Raw genomic sequence first — 27,246 nt, forward strand, 5'->3', positions numbered from 1 at the left:
TCTGTAGATGCTCCGGCTCAAAATGAGATCAAACCTTTCAGCAGATGATGTTTTTGAGCCATAACAAAGAAACAGATGGTAATGACTCACCATAGTGCAGAGTCAGCAGTCAATGGTGGTGTAAAACATACAGTAAAACATTTTTTTAACAACTGCGATTCACCCAAACCATGAAAGGCACAAAAGCATACATTTATAAATGTGCACACAAATTATGACACTGATTGCTCCTGTAATTTGTGAGATTAGCTGCTGACAGACGGAAACACACAATCAAGGATAATTTTTTTCTTTCATGTGCAAGATTAATTGAAGTCACTTGCATTTTTAAATTTTATGATAAAACCACTGAATGTTATGACAAGTCAAAACACAGTGCAACAGTAATGCAGCAGTGGCAGTCGTGCTAGTTACTGGTCACACCGGAACAAGTAAAGGTCTCGCTGGGCTAAACTGAGAGAGTGTAGATTTTATTGTTTTTTAATTTATTTTTTCTTTCCTAAGAGGAGGATTGTTATGTCTTTTATCAAAAGTATTATAGTTCTGCATTTTTCAAATAAAGGCACAGCCCTCTGCTGTTGAGTTTAAATAATGGCCTTTGCCTCTCTATGCTTTTTTGTAGCTGCACATCTTAGTGTGTGTACAACAGGTTTTGGGAAGCCAGACTATGATGAATCAGCTTTATATTTAGAGCTGTCCTTTCTTATCATGTTAAGATGCTGACAGTCATATTTTCTGCGAATACTGTGGGCGGGTGTCATGCCAGTGAAAGAAAAACAGAAATTTTGCATGATGCAAAAAAACATGTGTACTAGTAGCACCTTTTGAGGTGCACAACAATAAAGACTCTGTACACACTTGAGAAGAGAGAGATGGGTGTGCATCAGTGGAAAAACCTTCAGATCTCGCCTTTATTCCGCACTCACAACAGCTGTCCCTGGTGAGAAAGACAGCAGAAAGGCCACTGCTTTTTTGTCTGCGGCAGGGCAAAAGCACTTTTTTCCTGACGTGATAGCAGGAGACATGAAACACTGATGAGAGGCCTCATTCAATCATGGCTAACTGAAGTCTGAACAACTCTTAGACACATTGAATGCAAAGGTGGGTACAAGAAAGAAGGAACCTCTGAAGAGAGTCAAACTGTGCATAAAGACGGACCGGAGGTGCTTGATTTTGCTGCTTTGAGGCTGCTGCTGAATGAGCAAATGAGCACTTAAAAGTTTTCGATTTAGAATAAAGCTACAACTTTAGATACATAGAGTGGTGGATGAAGTATTCAAATTCTTACTGAAAACATGCTGTGAAAACACGCCACTGCAAGTAAAGGACCTGCTTTCGAAATTGTTCTTGAGAAAAGTTATGTAAGTATATATTATCTGCAAAATGTACCTCAAGTATTTAAAGTAGTCCTTTTTTACACAGTGATCATGCTATAGGGCCGCTTCTTCCCTATAGGTCCCTTCTTTGCTCTGCCTTTGATTTTAGACTGCACGCTGACATCGAAGAAACAAAAGGGGCATGACAGGCATGATGGGTGTGACGGCCAGGACGTTCAATGCAACAGCATCAGAAACTACTGTGACATACCCGTTCTAAACAAAAAACAATGGCTTAACAATCATTTGCCGCCTCTGCTTGGAGGGTTAAGAGCTCCCGGACCTCACTGATTTCCCAATTTGCAGACATTTACTGCCGCTATCCCTTTTAAATTAAGTTAGCCGCTAACTGCTACAAGCTGCTTTTTAAGTGTTTCACAGTGGATTGAACGCATTACATGTTGTCAAAACCAGCCAAATCAGGTGCTTCTAAGCTCAAGGACAGAGACTTCACAGCCTTTAATAAACAGTCTGTTTGCACTATCAAAGGCTTTAAACTGATCAGTGTGCTCCAGTTCTTTTCTTCTCTCTCTCGGATAGTCAACAGACAGTTGAAGAGTTGACGAAAGTTGACTCACTGTGTGGCATGCATTCAAGTTTTTCAAACAAAAAAACCTTTGTGAAAGCTAAGGCTGCCCTTTGAAAGCTGGTAATTTGAATCATCAGTCAGAGACTCTCAGTCGCCTGAGATTGCTTCAAGTCGAGCAGTCATTTTTTCTTTCTGAGCAGTGCAATTCTGGGGATGTTTTGGTCCCCAGATTTTGCTGCGGAGTGAGTGCTCTTAACTTTCCTGCTACTCTTTGGTACAGAAAGCTGCAGACATGCAGGCAGCAGCACGGAGAGGGAGAGACCTTCTGCTTTGAAGTGGTGAGTTTACAGCTCATAGCAACTTAATATGATACTCTCTCTGGCTTTTGTTTGATATCGATTGTCCACAGAAAATGTTGTTGCACATTTACAACCTATCGTTAGCACAGTTAGCTCGTTTACTATATTACACGAATGCTACTGTCACACTGAATGTCCTGTGAAGCCTGTTCAAACTTTGAAAGGAAAACAAAACAAACTGTCGAATATCCATATTGACCAGCCAAATCTGACTCAACTGGCATAATACTAAGTCGGTCCAGCCCGAGTGAAAGCTGACGTAAAACAACGTTTTGGATTGGGCTCTATATAGCTCAGTATAGCCAATCCAGATATGAAACGGAAAAATCCCTTGACTGGACCTGATACGGTTTACTGAGATAATATCAGGCCATCCCCATTATGTACCATTTCTGCCAATACACACCCCTATATCCTACACACTGGACCTTTAAGTACTTGAGTAAATGTACTACTTTGTTCTCCACCACTGGATACATCTGTGTAGGAATGAATATGATTGGAGAAAATATAAAAGCTCTTGAGAAAGCACACAGAAACTCCCAGATTAGTGACTTTTGTCAGGTCACTTTTCATCTTTTCTAAAAGGTTATCCATCATCAGCTAGCTGACTGTGTCCCCTGTTGAGACCCTGACAGCCCACTGAGATATTGCAGATAAATGCTTTTGTGAGCGTGCCAGGTGTATGGCCACTACGAGTGCCTTTGGATTTTAAATAACTCTCTCTGCCATTTGACCTTTATCAACTGAGTTACTTAACATATGCACCATAAGATAGGATACATTTGCTATGGATATTGTGTTGGTGGACTCCTGAGAGGCGGTGCAGCTCTGCAGAGGAAGAAATGTGAATTATTTTTAGCAGATGTCCGCTAAAACTGCTGACAATAAACAGATATGTGTAACAATAGATTCTTGCTGGCTCAGCCTCAAGAATGATTCATCACAACAAAAAAAATGACCTAGTTTTACATGCATTTCTTGAGATTGCTATTTGTTTGTAAGAAAAAAGGGATGACTGCTGTGTGTGTTTACTGGTGTGTAACATACTAATATCACCACACAGAGATAAATATTGTCTTTGAAAATATAATACACATTGCAGCAAGTCCAGTCTCAGCAGCTAGGTTGTTTTATGTATCTGGACAAGTTCAATATACTGCTGTGTGCTGATGCAATTAGATGGAGTGTGGTGTAACCTTAAGGCAACCCCTCTGGTCAGATGGTGTTTTAACATTAATACGGTTTGCCTGAAACAAAATTCAGCTCAAAAGGATCTACAGCACTGGAGCTGTATGTCCCTGCTTATGGGCTAAAACCCTTGTTGAAACCACTTTAAAATAGTGCTCATTGTGCAAACAATCACATTTTAAAAATGTTGATTGCTGTTGTGTTTGCTGTTCCGATCTATACACTCAGAGGCTGAAATTAACGCCTGCCAAGCGTCATATACGAGTAGACTTTGTGATTGGCAAGTAAGTCTCAGAAGCAAATCTGCTAAATTGGCGAGTAAATAATTGAGCCAAAACAGTCATTTAATAAAAAACTAAGCTGAGAGCCTCTGCAGCATTTTGGTGTTATTTATCTCCGTGCTGCCTCTGGCCTCTGCCTACTGTCTGTGCCCGTGACTAGTTTGACACTCACACAGCGACAGAGATTTCTATACTTATGGTCATTTAAGGTCTGAGGTTGTTTAAAATGCCAATTTAATTTTTTTTTCATTTTCCTTTTTTTGAAAAACATCCTCCATTTCTTTCTTGTTGGTTCATGGCATTTTTAATTAGATGCCAAAATCATAGTAATACTACATTTGTTTCTTTAGGCAGATTTTAAAAATTCTATTTAAAAATCAAATCAAGCTGTTTATGGCAAACTCTTTAATATTCTTGTTTAAAAGTTATACAAGTACCTCTGTGATTAATTTTTTGAAGCTTTATTGTACTGCAGCATTTCTAAATAATTAAATACTGAAGATATACCCAATATGTATACATTTTGGCCAATAAAAATATGCACATACAAAATAAAATAAAATAAATTAAAATCTGGCACCAGTCTGCTGCTTTCTACCTTTATTTTGGCCGTTTGGAGATATGCTAAGCAGATGGATTTTTTTTAATCTACCAGTCCCCCTGACTGGTGAGTCAAAAATCTAATTTGTGAAATGCATACAATTATATGTGGTGTATTTCAATTCTACCTTTTCTTCTTGTTATATCTGTATTTTTACTATTTGAAATGTTTAACCCATCATCACTTATTTTACGCTTGCTCTACGTCATCTTTTGTTACAATATTTTGTTCAATTTGGCTTAAAAATCCAAACGTTCCTTGCAGTGTATATAAAACATCAGAGCCAAAATGAAGGAAAAGAAGTTGCTATGATTACAACTCTTGAATCAGTGCCAGGTAAAAACAAAAACAAAACAAACAAACAAACTACTCTGTCTATCTATATATATATATAAAGATGGAATACAACTTTGGAAAACTTGCACATATCTTTGCAGACAACTCTATAAACCACTCTGAATCTAGACAGATAATCAGAAATCGAAGAAGTTTTATCTGGAAAAAGAGAAGCTGTTTCACAACACACCATGACAACCATGAACCCAACACACTGCCTGGTGTGAACAGCAGTCCATCAGTCGTTTCTCTCCCGCATGTTCTCAGATTGTGAGCAGCTCAGCTGGGGAAGATGAAGGTTAAGGCCATCTCAATGGTCGCTGTTACTAAAGGAGATTGTTTACATTCTCTACCCAATTTACTCAAGGCTTTACATTGATCAACTCAAGTTAGTACTGGCTGAAAAAGAGTCAGAGAAATGCTGTTTGGATACTGATGATATTTGCAAATAAATGTATGTACTATGTATATCAAGGTTCCCAAAACTTATTAAACATCAAATTCATGAAGTTTACAAGAACTTTCCGGGCCAAAATCCCTAAAATTCAAAGACCCAACACAACGTAGCCTGAGACACAGCTCCAGGTTGTTTACTGTACTGCTATAGTAGAGGTTATCAGGAACATTAAATTTAAGGTTTCTTAGGATGATGAACAAACATCAATTTAAGAATTATTTTTTCTGTAATTTGATGGATGTCAGTCTCATCCACACCTATCAAGATAATGTTGGTAATTTTTCTGTTTTGTTTTTTTGTAATGGATGAAGCTGGGTAGCTATATAGCAATGACATTCCCCTTTGCTGCCTACAAAACTCTTGTTTTGTCCACATCAATAAGCACATGACCAAAACTGATTGACTTGCAGAACAAATCTGAGGCCTGGGCTTGTTCAATACAACTATGATTTCCCTTTTACACATTTTCATACATTCACACATAAACTTAGGAGCTTCAAATGCAAGTTGATCTGCTGAAAACAAAATGAGGTATGTAAAAAAACAGAGCAGATACAAGATCAAGAAGTGAGATTTTTTGCTCATGTGTCCAGCAGGCAAATGACACATTAAACTGAGGGGTTGTGATTGGCTCCGGCAGCATTAGTGCAGTCCAGACGACATCACAAGTCACTTTATGCAGCCGCATACACTCTTTCACCAAGAAAATGTCACTGATCTTTTGTGACGAGAAAGCTTTCAAAATCACCCATTCAGTTTTTTTGAAGAAAAATTATTTTCTTTCACTTCTCAGATATGAATTAAACATTCAATTGACATTTTGCCAATGCAACAAGTAGATATTAGAATGACAAATTAGCTTGAAGAGCAGGAGTTCAAATGAATAATTTATCCGAACAAACACTGCATACTCAAGTATCCGAGAAGGAATTTTAATTGTCTTAAATTGCTCTGCTTTTAAAAGGCAGTGTCTATATAACGAAACTTTGGATCACTGCTCTTTGTGTGAAAGCAGTTAATTATTAATATGCTGGTCATGAATGTGAACTTGACTGATAGCTGAAATGGAAAATGGGTCATACAACAGAACAAAGTAACTGTTGCTGCTGATTTGTAACCCAGGAGACGTTGACGACATCTATGTGGATAAAATGTCTATCTGGTTGTGCAAGAAGCGCTTTTCTTGGTAAAGAAATGCACATTAAATACATGAGGTTATAAGCATGTCACCATACCTGAATTTAGTAGTCCATCCCCATACTAGCAAAATTCCACAGTGCTCCTTATCCAAACTAAAACAAAACAATAAATCCCATGTACTTTAAGGTCCAGCGTTTGATTTAGGGGGATATGGAGCCATCTAGGATTGCAGATAGCAACCAGATTAAACTTTTCCTGGTTAGAATTTCTCCAGTGTTCATTGTTCAGGTTTTCACCAAGAGTCAAATTATCTGCAGAAGTCCCCTCCTATTTAAAACAAACAGACCAGTTGATTAAAACTGGCTAAAACACAGAATAAACTGTTTCACATTACAAATCAGTGTTTCTTTGACGCTCTTCATCACATCAGAGATGATCCCCCTGCTCATCTTTTCTCTCTGAGAACTTAACGTGTGCTCACCTTATTTCTGATCCAGACCAGACTGAGGTTTTTAGTGGGAGCCAAATCATCCTCACAGGTCTCCGAAACAAACAGACTAAGTTATTTAAATGTATAAAAACACTGAATAAATCTGTTTCATGTTACAAATCAGTGTTTCTGCGACGTTGTTTGGCATGCCGAAGATGGTTTGTCAGCCCAGCACCTGCTCATGTGTGCTCACCTTGTTTTTACGATATCTTAAGATCCAGACATTCAGGAGTTTCTTTCTCTCCAAAACAAATTAAGCAGGTGGTGTCATTGCAGAGAGGCTGCTAACTGCAGCGGCTGATGCAAAAACGTGAATGGCCCAATATGGAGCCAGTGTTTTGTTTCCATTCTGGGCTACTGTAGAAACATGGCAAAGCAACATATTGATGTCGGTACATGAGGACCTGCACCCTATGTAGATATAAACAACTCGGAGGTAACAAAAACACAGTGATTCTTATTTTCAGATAATCATCCACAAAAGAAAACATGCTTATTATATTATGTTCAGTTTTATCCCTCTTATTCCTACATACTGGACCTTTAAACATACACTTGTCTATTGAAAACCTTTAAATTCACTTCATTTAAAAAATGTATTAATTCCTGATGATCCTTGAACATTAAGTACTCGTACCAGTGAGTTTGTGAGGTTTTGTGTGAAATGACATGTATAATAATATAAAGCTAACAGTATATTCACATATTTCTCCTTGACTGCTCTTGTTGTTCAGCACTTGTCCATGTAAATGTGACTGTCGGTCTTTCTGGTTGGTTATCTGACTTGATTCCTCTCCACTGTGATTGGATGGTTGGTACAAAGTAGGGCTGCAAGTAACAATAATTTTCACTGTTGACTAATTTGTTGCTCACTTCTCATTTAGTTGTTTGGTCTATAAAATGTCCAAAAATGGTAAAAAATGTCAATCTTTGTTTCCCAAAATCCAATATGACATCCTAAAATGATGGTTCCCATACCAGTGAAATTCCATGCCACATTTCTAACTTGGTCCTGAGGCATGGCTTCTTGTGGCACTGCTATGAGGTGAGTAAATCTACAGTGTTCAGTGCTTCCAGAGCTACAATAATCCAATACTCAAAAATTGATAAAAATGACTGACCTGCAAAGTTGAGACGGCGGATGTGCTTGAGCAGATGAGTTCCATTGATGGGATCCATTCTGGCGCAGAGGCCCACCTTCCCCGGGCAGAGCTCCTGGTGCATGTTGTGCAGGGCATGAGCCATCGCATAGACCGCATCGATTACAAACTGCACCTTTCCTTCCTGCTCATAGTTTGAGTCCTTTCCTATCCGCTCCTGATCTGTAAGACACACACAGATGTAAGTTAGACACATCACATGCATTATCGTACTGTATGTCTGTGATTTTGCAAATTGGTCACAAGCAGTTTGGAAAATGCATCTTATGTGGACGCTCATTTGGCTCATTGTTAACCGTATCAAGTGCGAGGTTGAGTCACACATTTGTATTAGTTCAACAATCCTGAGAAGGATTTTGATGAGTGTATTTAAAACACATGAGCAGTACTTTTATCAGCCACATCATGCAATCAAGAAAAACACGTTCACTTAAAGACTGAAGTGGTTTCAATGACCGGGTCCAGCTTAAAGAATTATCCACTTGTGAGTTGGTCCCTGGTCCTCATTTGAAGAAGTCTGTTGATGAAGCACGTTATTTAGTGCTTGTCCCGGACAACTAATATCCATAATAGTACCAAAAAAAGATTTCTGAAGAGAGCAATCACGAAACTCAATTATAGAATAAGTTGAGGATACTTCTCATGTTTGCTAACAGTCACTGAAACGTATCTTTTCGACACTTCTGCTCTCGTGTCACGCCCACGCTGGAGAGCAGCTCAGGTCGGACAGGATGATTGTGTGCACTTGCAATGGACTGAACTTTTTAAATGGAGGGTGTGGCATCAGTCCAAAAAGGCACAGAAGAAAATGCATTGCTCCTCCGTGAGTCTTATTCTTTCTCCACTGAATGGTTCTTGCCTCTTGCAATTAGCTAGAAGGTAAATATCTGGATCGCTGCAGAGGAGCAAATCAATTCCAATATCTGGAGTGCAAGGTTTTCTCCTCTGGGAAATCTCATCAGTTAAAAACAAAAAACTCTTTCTCATCTCTCCAGCAAGAATACCTGGATTTCCCTCTGAGTGGTTTTATACACATTAGGTCTTGGACCTACATGTTTATACATTAACTATTACCTATATGCAGTGTGCCGTTTTCCATTTGCAACTTTAAAAACACAGATATACCTTCTATTGTGATCAAATCCAGACTTGCTGTGTGTCCGACTGTAAATTAAGTCAGTGAGGAATCAGAGTGGCAGGAAATGGAGACATCCATTCACAGGACAGGGATAATCCGCTCATAGGCTCAATGTAATAACTTGTGATAGGAGTTCATTAATCCTGGCCCAGGTTGTTCCATTGCTTTTTGTGATTGTTAATTGCTATGAGGAGGTGCGGTCTGAGGAGGAGATACAACATGCCAATCCCAACTCCTCCTTTCTCCTCGTGAGCCTCCAATCTGAAAGCCGTCTCAGTGTAACTCTGCTGTATGTGCAGAAGAGATTATAAAAAGCAGGTGTGTTCAATTGAGATTAACGGTAGACTAATTACCAGGGATGAGCTAATGATAGAGCCGCATGTATTTATAAACATGCCAAATAGAATTATTAATTAAGCTTAGCAAGTTAATAAGCACAGGGTGGGGGATGTGCTGCAGAAATCTTGACACATTGGCTGTACTGGTGGATGAAAATTTACCTGACGGTGTGTGAAGCCGTTTTTTCCACCACATTTAGCAAAAACGTGATTGAGCCAGTGGTGTTCAAAATTGCTCAAAGTTTTGTTTGGCATTAGAAATAAGCTGAATTTGTTCGGATAATGTATTCTTAGCTAAAGAGCTTTTAATTATTTTTGAAAATTATATTTATTGTTTTTTTCAAAAAATAACACAACAAATGTACAAATAAAAGCCCAAATAAAGATACAGATGAAATCAAACAAAAACCTGCAGTTATCTTTATGCATTACAACTTTTTTTTTTCAAATGGTCAGCAGACATCTTGGTGATTGACTTTAAAGATATTTAATAAATTGTCTCCTAATTTTTATAAAAGCGCTGTTATTTCCCCCTTTTTGATAAAAAAAGAAAACAATGACTCAGTGTTTCTCCAGGAGGCTGCAAAACAGTATTTAGAAAAGTTCAAAAGTGAGCATGACATGATTATGTTTGTATTTGCACCTGACAGTCTTATATTTCAGAAGGAGGAAGTCCGAGGATAGATGCCTGAGCACAGACAGGCAACCCAGAAAAAATGTCGCTATGTATTATATTTTTCAAGAAATTTTTATTTTGTTGGCATTTCCAAAGGCAATGGAAAGATCTCCTTCTAGGACAAATGTTGTATATACTATAAGGCACATTTAGCAAAAGTATGAGTAAGAATGCAAACTGACAAATGCACGTCATGAAAAAAATACAGGTTCTCTTTTTTTCATTGGGGGGAATTGCGAAAACTTTTTCAAAACACAAAAGGATGTGAGCTTTATCAGTAAACGACAAAATAATAAAATAAATGGATGTACGTTTTTCACAAGGTTTAAGTTTCGTAGTTTGGGAGTCATGACCAAGCTGCAGCCTCCGAGGGTAAAAATGAATCCGGTGCAGATGAGCCATACACTGCACTACACTGAATGGCCAGTTAAGGCCGACTCCAAAACTGAGTAAATCCCCAGAGACCCCCATGTTACAATGGCCAACTTTACGGCAGAAATAAACATGTTTACAGCCTGGTACGCACGTCTATGAGTTATGCTAACGGTCGCTGCAGAAGATTTTCCTACTCTAAAAGGGAAATATATCTACCATGAAATACTTCTGACATATAAGCACTTTAAAGGTTCAGTGCAGAGAATTAGGTCCATCTATTAGCAGAAATGGATTATAATATATATATCTATTTTTTTATTAGTATGTAGTTAACTGTGACTAAAATCAGTGTGTTTTTGTTACCTTACAATGAGCTGTTTATGTCTACATACAGAGTGGGTCCTCTTTCACAGAGTCTGCCATGTCATTCTACAGTTGCACGAAAAGGACAATCCAAATATTGACTCTATAAAGGGCCTTTCCGGTTTTTGCATCAGCCCCAGTAGTTCACCTCTAGATGCCACTAAATCTAAACCTTTAAGTTGTAAAATTAAATAACAAGCTTCAGAGCAATATGATGTAGGGACCCCTAAAATTAGACTTGCCTATCTATTAACTAGTTTGGACTACACCTCCATAATAGAGACATTTTGGAAAAGTATAATGTCACAGACATGCAGCATAATACAAAGTCAAGCGTAAAAAACCTAGATTAAATTCACGTTGTTAAGGAATGAATCACATTTCATGTTGGAATAAGGTGACACCAGGAAACATCTACTGTAAATACATGTTCAACCTTGTACCTGCCGGTGTATAATTATGATAATTACCCTTATTAATAACCTACCTGTGGTGAGATGTTAACTGATCTAATTAAATATTATGATATATTGAAAGATTCTGTGGAAATTCAGTCACATTTTCGGCTCAAAGCTTTGAACTAGTTTTAACTTGCTTACATGTAAAGAGCACAAGGTTTTCTATTCACTGTCAGTGCAGCGGCCCGAGTTGACGTACAAATCTCTGCTATAGCCTCAGTTAATGTTTTGGACATGTGGACACCAGCGTTGCATAACCAAACATTTTGTGACAGACAGTCATTTTTCATGCAACATCTGTCCTCTTAAGGTGCAAGCAATTTTCTGTAGCCTCTTCAATCTGAAAGAGTGCTCGCCCTCAAATCAGCAAAGGTCTCTTTCTGTTAGCCATCTTTCATTTACTACATCTCCAGCTCCTCGCTGCAGACCAGAGGCATTTTAATGCCCCCGATTATCTCATGAGCTTTTGAAATGCATGAATTATTGTTGGAGGTTACGGCTCAGTAATTAAGGGCCACAGGGCCTTGATTGGACAGAGATTGTCACAGTTTGGCCGACACGCTTATGCCATGGGGAATCCTGCGAGCCAGACTGAGTGTGAGAGTGATATTTCTCTTGCAGGCTTGGCAGGCCACCCACACTAACTTTGTATTGTCTCTTCTCCATAAGACCATTTCCCTTTTTCCCTGTGACTCTCTCTCTCTAGCTCCCTCCTCATCGGCATTTTGGCTCTCTCACACACATTTTCGAGGCTGGCGTTTTGCTCTCAGAGAAATCCATTCAGATTAAGCAAAGCAGAAGCAAAGTGTGGGTGTCTTCCACTCTGAGGTGACACACAAGACATTTTGTGACAGTGTGTGTGGGCTTAGACCTTTGACCATTTTTTTTAGCTTGCGATTGGCCACAGGCCATTCAGTCTTTTCCTGCCAAAACAGTTGGGCTGCCTCTTAAATTAATCTGACACTGGCACAGTATGTGCAGCTCTTCTTTCATTATTTGGTTCATCTTAGAATTTGACTTTAAATCTTCTGAATTTACAGCTAAAGCAGCTATTTATATCATTTTAGAGCTGGAGTTAATTATTTTATTATTGATTAACCTGTAAAATATGTTTTTGATTTAACAGATATCCTTTTAGGCTATAAAACACACATATAAAAATGTGAAAAAAAATCCAATCACAATTTCCTAGAGTCAAAAATCAGGGTTTTTTTTTAACAACTACAACACAAAGATATTGAATTTTAAAAGATTTAGAAAAGAGAAACGCTATAGATATTCATATTTGAAAGGACATAATTAGTCAGTATCAGTATTTTTTTTTACTTGATGAATAGAAAAACGAAAAATCCACTGTAATTGACCAGCTGATTAATTGATAAGTAAAAGACTAATTGTTTTTATTTCAAATTGCAATTTAAGTTCAATTTTCCAGATGCAAGAGCTGAAATTTTATTGATAAATTACAACATCCATGTTTTAGAGCTCCTATTGGTAGGATTTTATTTATTTATTTTTAAATCAGTGGATAAAAATCTCAAAATAAGCCTTTAGCACATAGTAATTAAAATGGACTGAGAGAAAACTAGACTTCTGTACTTTCATGTTTCTTTTTGTTGGCCTCTAATCTAGCCTGTGACAGGAGACTCTGGTAAATCAAAGTTCATTTCAGAGAGAAGGCGTTCCTATTGGCTATTCCTGCTTTGGCAGCAACTGCCTGCACTAAACCCCAAATAGTATAGCAGATTTATCGAAAAGAGTCTGAAAGAGAGTCTGAAAGAGAGTCTGAAAGAGAGTCTGACAGTAAATGAAATGAAACACATATCACTATCAGCTTTTTGGAAGGGTGAGAAAATGTTGCTTATAGTTAAGCATTCAGCTAACTGCAGTCAAAGGCTCATGACAGCAGCCTCAAGTTCACATTTATTTAGTTAATGTAAGCTAGAGCCTAAAATCACAGTATGTCCTCTCAAAAAACGTTCACAGGCACAGACCTTAAGTAAGTGACAGTAACTTGAATTCAACAAACCGAGGCACCAGTGGTCTGATCCACTGATGTCCCCGCCGTATTAGCAGACTTTCTGTTGCTGCCATTGCACAGGTTAGACACAGCCCACTGTGACACCCGGCAGTGGGGTTTGTGTTGGCAGCAAACTTTCTGTTACGTTATTTCATGTGTGTGTTCTTTGTATCATTAACTAAGAACATTTTTGTAACTCAGGTGGAACTCTTTATGAGATCTTTTTTTCCTCAGCAGGAGTTAGATAGGAAAAGATTGATAGGAAATTGGGGAGACAGAGAGGGGGAGTGAAACAGCAAAGGGCTACAGGCTGGAATCAAACCTGTGCTGCTGCAAAGGCCTCAGCACGTGTGGCACACACTCTACTAGATGAGCTGGAGGTTGCCCCAGGGAATGCAATATTTAAGACCCAGCACAATCACGACTTAAGTTTCACCTTTACTGCATTTGGCATTGTGCTTCATCTGTGCACAGAGTACACTCTGCGTCACGAGAGTGTGGTACAACAAAACACCGAATAGTTTATATAATCTCACAGCGCTCCTAACTAAAGCTCCAACTTCAAAACTGGAAAATCAAAAGTGGCAGCTTATGTTATAGTCATGGCGGACCGCCACAAATTAATGAGTTTTTGGGAAACCCTGGGGCTTACGACAAAGAGGAGAGAGCTGCAGGAGAAGGATGCATTTTCAAATTTCTTTCTTCTTTTTTTTTTGCCTTTTCCAGAAAACTGCTGACCCCAGTTTTGGTAAGTTTACTCAGTTAAGATGCCAAGTGTTGATCTTAATCAGCTGTAAAGACATCTGTAGCCAGAAAATGTTGTCAGCTGTACTAATAAACACTGATTCATCGAGGTGGTCAAACGAGAAAAATGTTTCTATTTTATCTGTATGTTCTCTGCTTTCCGGTGTCAGAACTATTTTAACTCGGCCAAGAACGGCTTCCCAAATTAAGACAACCACTCTATAGAAACTCTGTCTTGACACTGTTCAAAACAAGTGAGCTTTTATTGACATATAAAGGAGATACAGGTGGTGGCGTCATGTAAACACAGCACTTAGTTGTTGAGTTGAGTGAATTTGTAATAGTGGTGCTGGCCAAAAATGAAGAACAATTCTTTTCTTTGATACTTGAGAAATAAATTTCTTTCAGATCTACACTGGTAAGCGCTGCTTCTAGGAAATAGCCAAAAACAATTAGATATTTTCCTCAAATCACTCAACCCTGTTCTATGTTCTATTTATTTTCATCATACAAAAGAAAATCCCCCACCACCTCTAACCATAATGCATGCTGGGAAAGGCTCCAGCCTCCTGCAACCCTGAACAGGATAAGCGGTTTAAAAAATAGATGCTTGGATGACAAAGCAAAGCACACGCTTGGTTTATCTGCATTGCTGTGTTTCCTGCTGCTCCCACGTCATTAATATGCAGCAGATATAAGAAGCCTATGAGATGTGTCCCTGCTCTACCTTCCCGCTCCTTCCCACATTAATCAATATCACTTTTACATCTCTTTCATTCACATATAAAAGACAAGTCTCCCTTTTTTTTTCCAGTCACTCATTCCCTCCTTATCCTTTGATCACGCTGAGCCGTATAACCCTCTCAGGACACTGATAATTCTGCAGCATGCCCCATGTGGTTCTCTCAGAGCTGCCTGCAAGACTCTGCAAAGCTCTCCACCGGTGGAGAGGCACCACGAGTGTCACACTTTAACCTCAAACAAATGCTGCGAGACTCTCTCTCCTCATGAAGCAGAGTGGATAGAGAAGTTTAACACTAAGATGTCTGCAATGAGAGGGTGGTCACATGAGAGCTACTGACTGAATTATACAGGTACCTACCGCAATCACTCCTGATATAGTGAGAGTGTTCACCATGTCATGAAATTAACCCCTGCAGTGAGGGTTTATGTAAGAGTGAATTATGTAAAGTACATTTTAAGAGCACACAGAGTGAATCAAAGTATGCAATCACTGCTGAATCATTTATTTTACATCAACTTTGACTGAGTTTTTCATGTTGTACAGCATTAGTGATCACTTCAGTCAATTATGTGGTTGACTGCTCAAGATTTAGGCGCTGTGTGTCTCATAATAACTTTATTCTACAGCGTAGCAGATACGTTCTTTCTCCCTATTTGCAGTTTCATTTTCATTCTTCTGTATTTCATTTTATGTGGTCGTATTTTTTGAGGCCTCTCATCCTGCTTGTTTGCAAAGCTGCAGATAAAATATAAATCTAGCCAACAGCCTCACATGTGCAAGTAGGCCATGTTCATTTTAAAGGTGATATTTTAGAGTTTTATTAAAGACCCCTAAAAAGACAAAAAATGACAACCAATTTATCCTACTAAGTAGTGTTGCCTGTTACCTGCTCTGTGACAAATGACTCCATTGTTTTCCATCATAAAAGCAACTTTTCGTTCTTTTGAACAAAGTACAGGCATTTTGGCCAATCATGCAAATGATGTTGTGCAATTGTTTACTGTTTTTTTACATCATTTACTACGTCTTTATGTATGTTGATCAAAATGTATTTCACTGGTTCTCTTTTGAAAAGTAACACTCCAGTCATGACAGTCATTACATGCAAAATGGTTGAACCAGTTGTCATGATCTGTCAAGAATAATTTCATTACATTTCTGTTCTACTTTTTGTAAATGTAAATCTTTACTTTCACTGATGATGGAAATGTGTGAAACATTAGATAAACCAGCAATCAACCTCAATCAGGCAGTGCAATTGAATTTTGTTATATTAACCTGTACAATGACAATAAAGATATTCTATTCTATATTCCGTTCAAAATAGGTAGATGCAGCGTTTTATTCTTGGCCCACCCAACTGTACAACTAGCTCATCCTAAATGACTGAAAGAAGAATTAATTCCTTTGTCTTTTCAAGTATTGAAATTAAGAATTACATACACAAAGACTACAAAAAGTACAAGAAAACATTAATTCAACTACTCTTCCTTGTGAAGCCTGCACCGATCACATGTTCGTTTGGGATCAAAGCTGCCACACAATCTGAAACATAGCCTCCGGATTGGTCAACAAGTCAAAAACACAGCCTCTCAATAAGTAAGTTAGTCCGAAACACAGCCTCTGACTGGTCAACATGTAGGAACACAGCCTCTGATTGGCTGACAGACTCAACCCGAAGCGTCATGGAGTAGTGGTAAGGGCAGCTCTGCTCCTGACATACAGCACAGAAGCAGCCATCTGTCAGCAGCAGCTCCTGGTGAGCTGAGAGGACAGCGGCCGGCCACATTGCCTTCACAAGGCTGACTGACAGCAGCTGAAACAGTTTTCACGTCAGCTCCAGGGGAAGAAATCAACAGTGTTTATATTTACTGATGTACTGATTTTATTAAGGGAGTATGCCTGTCACTGAGCAACTGGGGTCTGATCATACAATATTGATACAGCTGATACATATACAGCAGAATATTTGTGTGATTTCAACAGCCGTCTGTGCAGATTAGGCTTCGTGTCACCACACATGAAAGAAATAGACTCAGAGTTTAAAAGAACTGTTACAAAGACTGAAAACCTTTCGCTGAAGCAAAAATTAAAAATGACACATGACTTTTACACTTCTGTGACACTTATCGAAAGTTTCATAAATCACGCTGTAGAAAGACTTCTGTAGCTCACTCCTTATCTCTGCTGATGCTAGCGGTTTAAGGTCAAATTTGCCTCTATAATATAACACACCTGAATTTCTGGCCATGGGATTTTTTGACAGAAGAGAAAAACAGCTTTATTCTTTAAATTTTTAGGTGGGGAGAACATTGGCAGATTATCATTGTAAAGCCTGATTCTTGAACTTGACATTTTTTCACTTTAAAGCTTTTATAAACTAAAATAGATGTTTGTAAATATTCCAGTAACCTTCTGTGTAATGACTCCAGGGAGAGACGCATGAAACTCTCTTTAGATTCAAAAAGGCCGAAAGCTGATGTACGCAAAACAGAAACACGCCGTCTTTATGCCAAATTTAAACCCCTTCACACACACTGTTCCATATGTTACACCCCAGTTATTCTGAAAATGTAAACACATGTTTTGAGTGTTATCCTGAGTGCTGATCAGATGGCACGCTTCTGAACTGTCACTGATGCTCCCAAAAGAGTTCCACAATGTTCTTGCCAGCACTCCCACTGGCAGGTAACCAGGGGTCACACCGCCTAATCTCGAGACTAACTCATCCATCAGTATTATCTTATCCACCTGAGTGTCTCCGTACGTACAACCCTCTCTGTTCTCTCTCAAGCTCAGTGTTGGGACTGTGAACACGATGCCAGCTGTTGGTTTTGAAGCCCACCTCTTGAGTTAAAGTCGAAGTTTCTCTCTGGTGCTTTTAGTGAGTCTGTGGTGTTTCCACAGAACTGTTTTAGTTGTTTACTGTTTTGCCAAGACTTCCCTTTGTTAAATTCGGAGTCTATAAATAAATAAACATCAAGATTCTCCTGAGTAATGAGTCTCTACACTGGGGTCCTTCCCTCTTACTATTGGACGTCATTACAGACATCATTACAGCAAATATATGAGCATGGTAATTGCTCCCAAAATTATGCATAAATGGATGTAAACCCATTTAGAACTGGACACAGATCACAAACACTATGTTTTATCTGGCAACATTGTCAAAGCAGCCTTTTAAGCTGTTATGCACAGTAGGAGTGGGCAATAGTTATCTTCTTGTCTGTATATGCAACTTTCCTCTATATAGAAATAAAAATATATGTGACATATTATAATTTTTAGCGGCCTGATTGAGACATCTTTAAGAGATAAACAGATGTCAGATGTCTGTTTGGGGGTTATTCAGTGAATTAACTACCTGACAATCAAGGTTCCTCATCACATTGGTATAAAAATGCTATAAATCCAAAAATTACCATAAGGCAGTCCTGCTCACTGACTGGTCTATTACAATCAGGGTCATTAAATTGAAAGCTCCCTGTGGTATAAAGGGTACAGCAAAATCTCTGCAAGTTAACACATTACTGTCCACTGGAGATATCTACATCTTATCTACTGTAGGTGCATTTCCACATGTTAATGTGTTTCCTTGCTTCCCTCGCTAGCTTCCCTTCCTCACGTCTTAGTCCTGTCCATGGGAGATGCAGGCAGAGGACACAAGCAAGACATGTAAGGGTGGAGGAACCTACCAAATGAGAAATCTTTGGTTCTAAGGTATCAAAGTTAAAGAGATACTTTGCATTGATTGTATCATAAAAGGAAAAAAAGAAACACATATCCAACAGCTGCTTTGTGTGACACTACAACACTTTATAATTAAATGATGCTATGTCTGTAAATCCCTATTGCCAACACTACAAAGTCAGCACTTTAAGAATGAACTGTGTGAAATAAGAATCATGTGGAGGTGCGTCATTTATAAGTCAAGAAACTTAAAAAAAAACACACTTGATTAAAGACTTCTGTGTCACATACACCTAAGTTCCCTCGCTCTAAGGCCTCCTCTCTCCTTGAGGTACATTTAAAGCTTCAGTTGGTATCTTTTAAGAAAATAACTTTGTCATATTTGCTGAAACTGTCACTATATTCCGATAGAAGTACATGAGACAGTCTGTTATAAAATCATGTCCCTCCTCTTCCTCCTCTAACTGCCTCTAATGGTATTTGCTAGAATCAGAAGGCCGCATGGCAGCCACAGCCAATCAGAGCTGAGTAATCTGTAATGCAGCTGTCAATCGTGTCAGTGATTGCTCATGAACTGTGGTCAAACTTTCAACCTTGACAGTGCTAATCTAATATAAATCAAGATTCTGTTACTGCACTGCCTATTTCTCACAGAAAAATGTTTTCAGAAATATATTTCAGCATTCTGTTAAGCTGTAACAGGAGATGAGTTTATGACCTGGCCGCCATGTTGGAAATAGTTAATCGAAGTACGAAGTATCACTGCCCACCAGCTGAACCAACTTCCTCATTTGGCAGCTAAACAATACGTTATGATATGTCCCTGACCAGTAGAAGTTTGACTGATGTTCACAAGCAGTGATTGACATGATTGACAGGTGCATAAGAGACTCCCCGCCTGCGATTGGTTGTTTAAGTGCATTGAGGCCATTAGAAGTGTGCACCCTCCCTCTCTCTTTCACCGTTCCTGTCAACAGCCTCTTTTTCAAGGCACAAAAAACTCGCTAACATCTGGCTTTTTAATGCTGTGGGGAAGTTCATAATTGGAATTCACATCAGGTCAAATGAATGCAGTATTCACAATTATTTATCACCTCTGCCTACAATCTGCATCGATAGGAACAGAACACATGGGTGAATGCACTAATTTTAGCCCCTTAATCAGCAAGATGCAATGACGTGTAGCCACGAATTACTGTCTATCTCCACCTGTGCAGCGCTAAAACAGAGATCCGTATTAATCTGCACTGAGTTTCAAAGACAGACTGAATGTGAAAGAAATATATAAATAGAAGTAACCACAGTAAAGTTTTCACTGGCCTCCATGCTGCTTCCTACTGTTTACCTGAACATGACAGATTAAAAAACAAAAACAAAAAAACACATACACAGAAAGGCATACTTCTGCAGAGCTTTGTACACAGCTCTGCTCTATTGGCAATGGGAAAGAGCAGTCTATAGCTTCGTCTAGCGTGTTTACACATGCATGCATGACTTTTGGTGGAGAACGTGTATAACTAGCTATTCTATCAAGGGCAAAAAACAGCCAAAGGTTTGTTTTTTTTTAAAAAAAAAGAGAAGTGCTACAAGGAGTAGGCAGATAAATATCACTTTTTTTTCACAGATTATCTGTTTCATTTAGTGCTATGTAGTGACACTTTCAGCAATATGTCAAAAAGTTATCAACTAAAACTTTAAAGGAAGAAGGGTGAACCATCCTTATGATTGCAGATGGGAAAACATTTCTGGGTCACAGGAGGACAGAAAAAGCAAGGAAGCATAAGTTAGCAGGATGAAAAGGACCCAATGCACACTCAGCTGGTATTTTATAGGGTACACTTACACTGGAGTGTAATACACCATAACTGCCTTTATGAATGTTGTACAGTTTTTGTTGAAATTATTTTGAAAGGTGTTAATTCAATTTTATTCTCAGTTCAGAGGATGGAGACTGTGGTCTTCATATTTAGTCTAACCAATTACAAAACTGATTTAAATGACTCTGGAATAAGGCCATTGATATTTATTATCTGATATGTCTCATATATTTACATATTTCCTATTTCAACATTTCTGTATATTATGGAGAAAACTATTATAAGATCGTACATGAGGAAAGAATAATATTACTGCACACATTCATAAAAACTGCTCTGTAATGTGCAGAAAAATAAAAAAAAGACTGTTTTCCCTCTTGGATGTTTTCTTTTTCAGTGAAGTCTAGAAAACCATCGTGCATCGCATGCGTGGAATCACTGTTCACATACTGTCACGACACATTCTTGTTTCTAAACACCAGTGTCTGTGTGTAAAGTAGCGCATGCAGATTGTGCAAACACACATCTGGCTCCAGGGCTCAGTGGTGGCTCAGTGGTTAGCACTGTCACCTCACAGCAAAAAGGTCGTTACTTTGATTCCCCCTGATTTCCCGCTGTGTGTGTGGTTTCTGCCTAAAGACACATTATTCAGTGGGACAAGAGGCTCAAAATTGCTATAGTATGAATGCGAGAGTGGCTGATTTTCCCACTTTGTGTCCGGTAATGGTGTGCAGTTTTATCTAGGGTGTCTCCTTCTCCTTTTCCCTCCTGCGTATGTCCCACGTGTTATGTAACATAGTGCAATACTGGTTTTCATGATCTTCATTTGTTGAATTGAATTTTGGTATACATTTTTGCTTTAGAATTACTGGATTTAGCTTTCAGGTTGTGGTATGAGCTTCAGGTGAGCAAACATACTTTCTTGACTGCACATAAAAAGTCTGGTTTCTTAAAATAGGTCAGAGGAGCAAGACAGAGGTCTCTGATTCAAACAGGTATGGCTGTAACAGTCCAATTACTGGGCTTAAAGTTATGTCATCCATGTCACCTCTGGCTGCGTGAAGTTAAAAGACTCTTTACCGCCGTTTTGTGGCTCTGGTTGTTTGTGGCTCTGTCAAGGAGACTTGAGTGTTGACAAACTTTTAGGTTACTCTTAGAAGTTAACTGGCAAATTTACTGTGTGGTTTTAATGTTAGTGTTTGCAGATCCAAACACAATATGAGGTGTTTAGACAAAAACAGTCTCAAGAGAGAAGGGCGCCTGCACACTGAACAGATGCTCCTAAAAAGACAATTAGTGCAAACAGGTGAAGTCTATTTAGGGACCTACTTTATCATATGTTAAAAATTACCTGATGTTGATGCTGCATTTGCACTTAAAGGGACAATTCACAGATTTTTCCACTTACCTGTGGTGCTATTTATCAATACAGATTATTTTGGTGTGAGTTGCAGAGTGTTAGAGATTTTGGCCAAAGAGAAGAAATATAATGAAATTACCCAGCACTAGGCTTGTGGTTCTCAAAGCACATTAAAAAAAAAGTTAACAGCAATGTCTCTTTCCAGAAATCATGATCCAGTTACTCAGGATAATCCACAGGCCTGTTTTCAAAATCTGGCAATGAAAAAAGTATAGCTCCAGCAAAGTAGAATAGACAAAACTAGTGCATGTCATATATGTTACTGCTAGCACATTTTCAAGTCAAGTAATGAAAGGTAACATCTTTTGCTCACTTGCTGATTTGTGAGTGATGTCTAACACAAAGTTTCTTTCAGTGAGCACCAGAGGCTTGTTTTTAATATTTCACAGGTGAAAACAGTACAAAGTACAAAACATGCTTTTTTTTAAGTAGCAGTCTGTGAAGCTGATGTGCTAACAAAGCACATCACAGGATGAGCTGTTGACATCAGTTCCCCTGATAACTTCAAGTTGGTTTTCATCCTGTACTGTTAAGTATATTTTTAATTAAATTTCTTTGTAGTTGCTGATTGACGTAATGGATCAGTTGTTTTAGCCTGCTTAATTTGGACATGATTCTCACACATTTTCATGGTAAAACTTTCAAGATTCTCCATGACTTTTCAAGGACCCTTAATACATTTGAAAAAAAAGGATAGTTATACGCACATCACGTAGGTGCAAGGCTTTCAAAAAACAACTTTCATGAAGGAAAAAGGTAACACCTGCACACTTACTCCATGACATACGAGTTTATTGAAGACAACGTTTCGATCCTGCTTAGATCTTCATCAGGTCAAATTTTTTGGAAAGATGAGACCAATACGCTCTACGCTTGCAGGTGTGGTTAACCATCTCAAGCATTCGGGTAGTTAAACAATTGACAATCGATTAAATAGATTACACAGAAAACACATTGAAGAAATACATAGACAAAAAAGTGATGTCAAGACAATATTACAAAACATCAAGCCTATCTCAAACAATAAAAACATTATATCAAAAACCTTTATATCACAATACATCTTTTTTTTATCAAAAAGCACATTAGATCTCCAAGAAGAGGAGGATCGAAATGGTTTCTTCAATAAACTTGTATGGCATGGAGTAATGAATTGTATTGTTTAGTATTGTTTTTTGAAAGCCTTGCACCTATGTGATGTGCGTTTAACTATCCTTTTTATTCAAATGTATTAAGGGTCCTTTTTTCCCCATAATACATGTCACACATAATTTCCATGAGCTGGCATTCATGAAGGGAGAGACGGAGCTCAGGGAGAAAATGTACATGATGATAAACAAAGCGCTGTTAATGCATGTAGAGCTACTGTATGTTGACAGCTACATAAAATAAATTTGCAGTTTTGTCACATTACCTAAGGGGTTATCCACGAAAGATTACTGTAACAACTTCATTACACATTACAAAATGCCATGACTTGACCAAAACTTTCAGGGATTTATACTAATTCCATGACCTTTTCTCATTTCCTTGTCTCTTCCTGTGCCTACGACTATTTAAAAAACATTACTAGAGTCAAAGAAATAATGTCAAAGCAAGACCTTGAAAGGCTCACCCACGCCTTTATTTCCAGTAAATTACATTATTTCAACGGTCTGTTTGTCGGCCTTTCAAAACAAGCTGTTTAGCAACTGGAGCTTATTCAGAATGCTGCTGCGGGGATCCTGACAAAAACTAGGAAATATGACCACATTACTCCACTTCTGAAATCCTTACACTGGCTACATTTCACCCACAGAATGGATTTCAAAAGTGCTGTGTGTATAAATCACTTTGTAGCTGAACACCGAAATATTTCTCAGAAATGTCTGTGACGTATGAACCTCTGAGGATCCTCAGGACATCTGGAGCCGACCTATTGACCGTCCCAAGGGTCAGAACAAACATGGTGAAGCAGCGTTTTCTTAACAGGCACCACAAACATAGTCTAACCTCCCACAGGATGTTGGATAAACCCCTACTGACCAATTTTAAGTCAAAACTGAAAATGTTCCTTTTTACACTGCCTACTCCACCCACTAGTGACTACCAACTTTTTAAAATTTGATTTTAAATCATTTTAAATAATCTTTTCATATTTGCACCTCTTTTTTGTTGTAAATCATTTAGTAATTCATTTTACAGTTTCTATCTTTTTTCTTTTATTGTAACTCTCCTGTCTTAAATGTGTTTATAGTTTTTTGCTCTGTAAAGCACTTTGAATTGCCCTGTTGTATAAAATGTGCTATACACATAAAACGGCATTACCTTGCTTTTCCAGGGCTCACTGTGAAATTCCATGACCTTTCCAGGTTATCCATGACTACTTACATGACTGTATAAATATGCATGCACGGCCAGGCATAAAAAAAAGGGATGCTTGCCCTTCTAAACAGGGTTCCCACACATTTTCATGGACAAAATTTCAAAACTTTTCCATCACCGTTTCAAGGACTCATAATAATAAAAATAATTGTCTTGTACTTTCCTGCTTTCCACTTTCCACATCTAATCTCTTAAACATGATTTCAGCGAGCTGTCATAAACAAAGGAAGAGACAGAACACGAGGAGAAAATAAAGAAACGTACATGATGGCTAAAAAAGCGCCACACACTGATGCATATTCTAGTGATGTAACAAGTTGCTGCTGTGTTACATAATATGATATTTTTGTGCGACAATATTGTATCAATACACAAATGCCAAGTATCAATTTTTAAAATGTAAATTATTTATATTACAAATACAAGCTAAAATTTTGGTAACCTTCTATGATAATAAAATCAATTACTTTCCAGTCCACTGGCAGTCCACTGGATACAATTTGTTGCAATAAAATAATTTAAAGGAAAAACTTTGTATCTTATCATATAAAACAGTAAAAGTTGAAAAAGTTTGGCTTTGGGGGCAGCATTTGCAGTTGACTTTTCCAGGCCTGGAAAATAATAAATTGGGAAATCGCAAAGATTTTCCAGGTTTTCCATGAGCATGAGAGCCCTCTCTAAATAATATCTTCAGGAGCATCTTGAATACCCTTTGAATGACCTGTGAATTAATTATTGACAATGTAGATAATCATACCACTCATGTAATAAGCTTGTCTGATATCATGGCACCCAAATGATCACTGTCATTTCCATCTATTGTGCAGTCATGAGGAAGAAACATCTTTTATATTGACCGCTATCAGTGCAGCAGAGTAACTGATTTCTGTAGATTCATGTGAACTAATTAAAAATTGAGTTCTAACTATCAAGATAAGGGCTTATAATCTGTAAGGAAACCCCCACATAACACTCTTTTATCCCTCATCTTAAAAGTTGTACTATTTAATTAGCATTTAAATGTGAATAAAAATGTGTTGCGTTTTCCAACCTCACGACAGACTGCACCCTCCGCAGCTTTATCACGTAGGGCACTGAGCCTGAAGCTTTAAACCTGCAGCCCCACTCTGCCGTTCACTTGTTATAGCCATGTGGGTAAACACACGACTCAGCAGAAACATAGTGCAGCTCTGAAATCAGCTGTGAGATTAACTGTGAATCTGAATATTGAATGTATAGCTGCTTCAATTTTTATAGGTGGGCGAAGCTGTCAAAACACACTGTGAGCCAAATGTGTCACCTCCCTCAAGACATCAGAAGGATACTGTCACTGTGCTTAAAAATTTGAACAAAAAGAACATTAATTAGCTTTTCCCAACAACAGGAAGAGTGTCTTACTTGTGCACTTTTTCAGCCCGGACCCTTTCTTCACGGCATGACGGCTGAGTTTGCAGCTGAAGTTGTTCTCCCAGAACTCAGCAAACCAGATATTCCGTCTGTTGTTCTCCAGCGTTCGGCTGATGAAGTAACGATCAAACCCTAGACAGATCAATGGGTTTATTGTCATTGACACAGCGAACCTCAGTGTAAACAACAGTGTTGGTACAGGGTGTGAGCCGCAGCTCTGATGTGTTCAACAGCATAACTGACTGAATATTTTTAGCCTTTGATGATCAAATGATTTTAAGTTAAGCATCAGAAAGCAACTTTTATTCCATACAGACAGCCCTGCATCACACAAAAAGCATATTTCACAGGCGACGGTCACATGCACACTAATAATCCCCTGTCATTCCCAATATGACAATATTCTGATTTGATGAGGGTCATGTAAACAGCACATTCCCTTTAAATATTCTGAATTAGGCCGTTTTCCAAATTAGCATTTTCCGATTAAGACGTGGGATATGTCAGTATTTTTCAGGTTTTAAAAGCATTATTTGGAAATATTATACAGCTAATTCAGAGAATGTCTCTCAATTGGGGTTTTTACTGCATTTTGTGACAAATGGCTGTCGGACAGTCATCCATTTAAGGTCCGCTCTGTGCGTTGTCATGGATACATTGACACAAACAAACCCTCTGACAGTTTGCAAAGCTGTGGTAGAAAAGGATGCAGAAAAGCCCTCAATTTTGGTTGGGTGAAGAAACACGCCTACTTTTAAACACTGAAAGACATGGATATTTGCAGGTTTTTGGATATTTACAAATATCGCAGTGCAGACTTTTCAAGAAGGAGTTTTAAGGAATTAAAGAGAGAGGCTGAGCTCTCGTTTTCCAACAATACCACCACCTATAAGAAACTGTGAAAAAATCCTATTTTGATTCAGAAAAGCAAAATGACAAGCGGCTCCAGCCGTTCTACTTTTCCATATTCTGACATGATAAACGACATGTTAGGGTACATTAGTAGGAGTATGCAGAGCAGCATGTAAACAGGAGTTTTAGTGGAATATTTATTCATTCTTTCCCATGTAAACAGCTTACAGAGGATATTGTCTTTTTTGGAAGAAGGGCAAAAACCAGACTATTTTGTGCATGTAAACGTATGCACTGAAAATTTGTGCTATTTGTGCTAAAAAAGCTATATGTTGTTGATTCATGCTGTGTGCATGGCTATTTTGTGCTAAAATGCTGTTTGTTGTTGTAGATGTGTTACTGTTTTGTACCGTTGTTGCTGTCTTTATGGTGTCCTGCCGCTGTTGTTCTGTGAATTTTATCATTTTACAGGTTTCAAAACATCTTGCCAAAGGACTAGAATTGAAAATCAGCCTGATGGTTAACACCAGCACATTTACAGAAGTGTTAATTAATGCGTGCTGTCCTTATAAATAAAATAAATGAAATAAAAATATGCATTTGGCTTTATTTTACAGGCAGATGTGATGCATGCACAATGCTCCTCTCTACCTTTGATGGACTGCCGCTTGGGCAGGATGGTGACTGCTCCCTCCGCCATCTCCTCCTGGTGCACCACCGGAGAGATCTTTGAGCCCCAGCTGTCCGAACCCACCCAGATGAAATGACCCGTCTGGTTGGCCTTTTTAGCCGCATGGAGTAGCCGCCTGCAAAGGTGAGGAAACAGATGTTGCCATGGATAAGGTCAGCATCCCGACCAGCTCCACTTTGATTTTGTTCTGCATTTCATTACACAGTGGTCTGGCAGAGCCGGACTGAA

General features: G+C 38.4%; 1 protein-coding gene across 1 annotated transcript in view; it reads right to left on the reverse strand.

The window, feature by feature from the left end:
• The window catches only part of LOC121949544 (metabotropic glutamate receptor 4-like), a 237,373-nt gene that overhangs the window by 83,831 nt on the left and 126,296 nt on the right, over window positions 1–27,246 (reverse strand). Inside the window, exons 4-6 of the mRNA XM_042495264.1 lie at window positions 26,979–27,133; window positions 25,467–25,607; window positions 7,882–8,082 (exon numbers count right to left, since the gene is read on the reverse strand). Of these exons, the coding sequence (XP_042351198.1) occupies window positions 7,882–8,082; window positions 25,467–25,607; window positions 26,979–27,133 (497 nt within the window). The remainder of the gene's footprint in view (window positions 1–7,881; window positions 8,083–25,466; window positions 25,608–26,978; window positions 27,134–27,246) is intronic.

The sequence above is a fragment of the Plectropomus leopardus genome, chromosome 2 (genome assembly GCF_008729295.1).
Source record: "Plectropomus leopardus isolate mb chromosome 2, YSFRI_Pleo_2.0, whole genome shotgun sequence".
Classification (NCBI taxonomy): domain Eukaryota; kingdom Metazoa; phylum Chordata; class Actinopteri; order Perciformes; family Serranidae; genus Plectropomus; species Plectropomus leopardus.